At 35.1% G+C, this 6,000-nt stretch overlaps 1 protein-coding gene across 2 annotated transcripts in view; it reads left to right on the forward strand.

The window, feature by feature from the left end:
- KLHL1 (kelch like family member 1) overlaps positions 1-5,657 on the forward strand; it is a 352,516-nt gene extending 346,859 nt beyond the window's left edge. For both annotated transcript variants that reach the window (XM_021697925.1, XM_021697926.1), the window contains one exon: positions 5,598-5,657. In XM_021697925.1, the coding sequence (XP_021553600.1) occupies positions 5,598-5,657 (60 nt within the window). The remainder of the gene's footprint in view (positions 1-5,597) is intronic.
- The last annotated feature ends 343 nt before the right edge of the window (positions 5,658-6,000 follow it).

A 6,000-nucleotide genomic window follows, 5' to 3' on the forward strand; every position in this document is an offset into this window, starting at 1 on the left:
AGCTCCCATTCAGGTCACACAGCTAGAAGATTTGTGTTGCCTGTGTGGGTGCTGGGGGAAAATGAGTGCAGTGCAACTTAATTATAATGGAAGACACCTTATTCTGTATCGCTACTGTGACCTTGCTTATAATGGAGGGAACGGACATATTCTCAGACTTGCGTCCTCATATTCAACTTCTATTTTCCTTCTTTCTTTTCCAAATCTCTCAATATGTCTATTATTCCTCCCCTTTATCAGAAACCTAAAAGCAAGATACCATTCCAGCAAACAAATACATCATTTCCATTAATGGGTGCAGTGAGATTCCAAAGCCTGCCTTAATTGAATCAGAATAGGAACCTCATCTTGTAACAATCTTCAGTGGATGGAGGGTTCTATTTACTGGTGGGGTGGGTCACAGAAATTGACTAAAGTTTATCTGAAGAACTTGAACACTGGTTGGAGTAAATTTCTTTTAAAGATACTTACTTTTAAAGACACATAACTTCCTTGATTGGGCCAGTTTTGATGATATATGTTCAAGAGATAGGCTGACTCTGAAGTACAAAACAAAATTCCTAATGTCCAGACTAAAGCGCCTGCCTTATGAATCTTACCCTTCTCTGAAAGAAAACTCTTTGATTTCAATGAAGATAGATGAATTTGGCTAAAAGGAAAAAAGAAAGCAGAATGAATGAAAGAAGGAGAAGTATTTGGAGAACTGGGTCATGTGATTTTCTATGTTTTACTTTAACTGTAAGAGAAGAAGCATTCTTCATCCAAAGACCAGCAGCAAATATAAAAGAAGATTATAATTATCACACTGAAATTTTAGAAGATATATTTTAACCTCTTCTTTTTCTGAGTCCCTCGTGTTACAGCATGGATTAATGACTGTTGATTTGCTAAGGAAATGTACCAGTTCAATGATATTTATTTTAAATGTGCCACTTTTACAAATGAACATTAAATAAAGGAAGTTTATGGGCATTATCAATGATAGAATATAATCTTCATTACATACTTATAATAATGAGCCATTATGCTTATCATCCTTCTAAAACTGAAATCAAAATAATGTATGTAGTAATAATAGGTAAAAACTTCCTGAAGAACATTTTCCCTCATCTGTATTTTATTGTACTTTTTTGGATCATATACTATCTTCCAAACAACAAGGTGGTATTTAAAATGTTTTATAACAACTTTGTCTAAGTACAATAAACATTCATTTTAAAGCTCTTAAATTACTTTAAGATTTTAAGTCCATATATTTTCATTATTTATATTTTTAAGACTCTCTAGAGACCATCAGCAGACCCACACAAGATCCCTTTGAAGATTTTCAGGATTCTAGGTCCCTAGAAAAAAAAAATCCCATATGGCAGGATAATGCCTGTCACTTTCCCTCCATTTACCCCATAAACGGACAAAACCAATAGGTTATCTTACTTATCATTGGCATCCCCAAATGGCTGAGCATTAGAATAAATAAACTATATTAAAATATCCAAGAATGTATATTTAGAACATTTCCCAAGCTAACTAATAGGAAATAATATTAATAGATTTGGGAGCAATTCCCAGATTCATGTCTTAGATAGTTTTACTGAGAACACATGCCTACATGTGTACATGGGCGTGTATGTATTTGAATAAATTTGACTTTGTCATTTAACACTGGGTTTATTTCTTCTATTTTATTTGGAAAAAAAATATGTGTGCTTCAAGACATAAAAAAAGAACTTTATTCCATCCCCCCTGGTCTGGGTAAAACCACCCTTTCATGTGTTGTCTTGCTACATCATCACAGTGCTGTCATGCTGCATCCACCTGCAGTTGTAAAGAAAAATAGTGTGTGATTTACTATCATCTCCCCATAGTCTAGCATAGTTGCTGGTGTGGGGCAAGAGATAATGTGAATATTTCTTCAATAAAGTAGCTGAGAATTATTGCAACTCAGTTTGGTCTGCTGTGCGTGGGTTTCATTTATTTGCACACAACAGATACATGGTCATATCCCCTTATCTGCAGTTTTGCTTTCCATGTTTCCAGTTAACAGCGGTCTACTACAGTCTGGAAGCAGGTGACCCTCCTTCTGATGTATTGTCAGAAGGTTAGTAGTAGCCTAATGCTATGTCACAATGCTGACATCATTCATCTTATTTCATCTCATTACGTAAGCATTTTATCATGTCCCATCATCACAAGAAGGGTGGGTGCAGCACAGTAAGATATTTTGAGAGAGATAGAATACATTCCCAAAACTTTTATTACAGTATATTGTTATAATTATTCTATTTTATTATTAGCTATTGTTGTTAATGTCTTTTGGTACTTGATTTGTAAATTAAACTTTATCATACGTATGTACATATAGGGAAAAACAGTATATAATGCATTTGGTACTATCCATGGTTTCAGGCATCCACTAGGGGTCTTAGAACATATTCCCCCTTCAAGGAGGGGTTACTGTAGAAGATATTGAGAATAAGTTCTAGGGGAGCCTGGTACGATATCTATATTTTCCCTTTTTTTGTTTTTTTTTTTTTTTTTTTTTTCCAATTGGTTCTGTGGCCAACCTTTTTAGGATGTCATTCTAGGGCTGAAGGTATAATCTTGGAGGGAGAGCACAGCAGATTTAAAAAAAAAAAAATATATGTATTAAATAAGATTAAGTTAGAGCTAAGGGGGAAAGGGGAAAGGCTCTCTTAAATATTTAAAATGTACGTATGTAGAATATATCAAATGCTCAAAATAGCATGATAAATTCTGTGGTAAGGAAAATACTTAGCACTATGATAGAAACTAAGTGTGCTGGGTAGAGAAATCTTACCTCAGGAAATGACATGTAGAATGAGGCCTGACAGGTAGGTAGTAGTTAACCAGGTGAAAATATGGGGAGTGGTTTGGTTTGAGGAAAAGAATTTGTGAAGAATTGCAGGAAGAACACATAACATGCAAAAAATAAAGGGGTGAGCACGGAGTTTGGAGACATAAACAGGATCTAAATAATGCGTGGCCAGAAGCTTTGCGGTAGAATCTTGACTTTACAATAAGGCTGAGTGGGAGTTAAGCTTTTAAGCAGGGAAAGGAAATAATCAGAATTGCGTTTTAAAATGATTGCACTTGATAGGATGTGAAAAATCATTAGGAGCAAGCAAGGTTAGAGTCAGAGAAATTCGTTAGGAGGATATTTTACCAATCCACTGTGGAGGTGGAGGACTTTTCCCTTCTCCCTTCTAGGTTATTCGGTTGATCTAATAATTAAACTAAGACAGATTAACGGGAGAAAAATGTAGTTTTATACGTATGGGAACCCCATAAAAATAGGAGACCCAAAGAAGTGGCCAAAGCCGGAAGCTTTATACCTTTTAGACAAAATGATAAATTTGTGACAAACTGACAAGCCAAGGATTTGAGCTTGTGGTAGTAAAGTACTGAAGAAATAACAAGGTTTATTTATGCAGCTTTTTGGCTCTAAATTCTCCATCTCTGGTAATAAGGATGCCTTCTATCATCCTGGTAAGGGAAGTTACCTTTCACATTGGAGATTTATTTCCTGCTTTCAGGGGGACCAAGAGTCAAGAGAGTCCCTCCTGTACCAGACATCTATCAAGTACCTTTAATTCAAAATAATTAATATGCCAAAGTGGCATATCCTGTGGAGACATACTCTGCAAGCCTTCACGCTCAAGGTAGAATTGTAATGTGAGCGAGGCTGCAGACCATAGGAATGGGTATAATCACGTTGGATGGAGAGATACTGTAGGACCCGATGATTATTCAGATGTAAGGTTGATGAGGTAAAACTAAAGGTCATGGATGTTCTCCAGGTTTCTACCTTGAGCAACTGAGTAGAGAGTGGTGTCATTATCTGACACTGGAAACACAGGAGGAACAGCACACTTTTGGGAAAAAAAGGGCAAAGGTTCATTTGTACAAACACACTCATGCATGTTTGGAGATATAGATGTACATGCAGAGACAGATACAAAGTAAAGCTATTCACTCTATACTTTGGAAACTATGCACAGGATTTCTCAGTGTTGAACAAACATCAGAGGGTATTTGGGAAAGTTTTCTTTTTTTTTTTTTTAAAGATTTTATTTATTTATTCACGAGAGACAGAGAGAGAGAGGCAGAGGGAGGAGCAGGCTCCCCGCGGAGCAGGGAGCCCGACGCGGGGCTGGATCCCAGGACCCCGGGATCACGACCTGAGCCGAAGGCAGACGCTCAACCGTCTGAGCCACCCAGGCGCCCATGGGAAAGTTTTCAAAAATACAACCACCTGGTATTCCTCCCATTCCTATTGAGTTTTGGGCCATGAGCACATATACTTTGTAAAAGCTCCTTAGGTGACTCTGATGTGAAACAATACTTAAAAATCATTGGAAACTAAAAAAGGGACAATGGAAAGTGTGTGCATTTTGGAGTCACATACACTTCAGTTTGGGAACACTGATTTATATATCGTCTCCTGACATTCTATTCACATAACTGTCATACAAAGATAACAATACATGACGGGATTATAAAGGTGATGTGGCGATCCATAAAAATTATTCTTAACACAAATGAGTAAAAATAGATCATATGGGAAGTTGCTGTGTTTTTTTTTTTTTTTTTCTTTTTATCCTGCAAAGGGATGGCAGGTAAAAGTAAGTACACTTAAAAGAACTGTAGATACGATGGTAATTTTCATATTTAGAGAGTGAGACCACGTCCTTTCTCAATCAATAAGATAATGTATGTGATCTGAGGTTATTTTGCTCTTGGTTGTTTTATTTCTTATATTTTATTCACATTCTTTTCAGTTTGGAGTAATATCCTCTAATTTCTACCCTACTCTGATATTTTAAGTGCATAAATTATTCTTAGAAAACTGTAATAAAAATCATCCATATCAAAATGCTCAAATTATTAAAATCTTGGCTTACCTTCATGGAATAGGTTTTCATTACAAACTGTACAAATTATTGTTTTTAATACATTTCTAGCCAATTTCATATTCAGGAATTATTAAAAAAATCTCAATTCTCATCTCAATGACTATCATAAGCTGGAATTTTTTAAATAAGTACTATAGCAATTATAATTTTGGTCTATTTATGACAAAATATAGAAGTTACTTCATTGTATGTCTCTGTTTAGAATAAATGAATAACACATTTAAGTCAGTATAATATCTGGGCAAATAAGTTCAAGATGATTTCAATAAGTGTAATAGCTATTTCATCCAAAATATACTCCAAGATACCACTATGAAATACCATCACAAATGTGTCCATGCAAGCCCAGAAATAAATCTTTGCTGAAAACTTTACTATAGCATCTTTATGTCACTAAAAATCATTAAACACCTTACTACTTGCCTTAAAAATTCCAAAAATGAATGCAAGCTTTAACAATTTCAACATGCAAATCATTGCTCTTTTGTAAAAGCCATTTTCAATGTTTCCATTTTTATTGTCCTACTTGTGACTAAACTGGGAAAATATAAGCACATGCATTTATGATTTTCACACATATGAGTGTTTTAAATATATTACAATTTGTATACTTTTCTATGACAGTAAAATTTGTCTTAAACTGTGTTTCATCTTTTTCAACAGATGGCTTCTTTGAATATTGGGAGAGCAGGTGCCTGTGTGGTAGTCATCAAGCAACCTTGACTTACTCTTTTTTTGGAGAGATTTTATCTGCTGGAGTGGTTATTTTTATATCAGAGGGCAAGAATGAGAACTTCCTAAGATGAAAATTCTTCAAGAACAAGGATTTCTGTAGATTTACCTACTGATGTCAAAAGAGGTAGAAGATCAAAGAGAACTACAGGAATCGAAATAAACATCAAACTGCTATGCGAACAATGTCTGGCCGTATATTAGTTAGTTCAGGAATGGTTATTGGTAATTCGTTTTGTATTGTAGCATACAGTAACTAAAGTTACCAAAGGCTTGTTTTTCTTGAGCAATTAAAAGGAGAGACCAGTGTTTGTGACATGGATAATTTCATGGC

Source organism: Neomonachus schauinslandi, chromosome 3 (genome assembly GCF_002201575.2).
Source record: "Neomonachus schauinslandi chromosome 3, ASM220157v2, whole genome shotgun sequence".
In the NCBI taxonomy this organism is placed as follows: domain Eukaryota; kingdom Metazoa; phylum Chordata; class Mammalia; order Carnivora; family Phocidae; genus Neomonachus; species Neomonachus schauinslandi.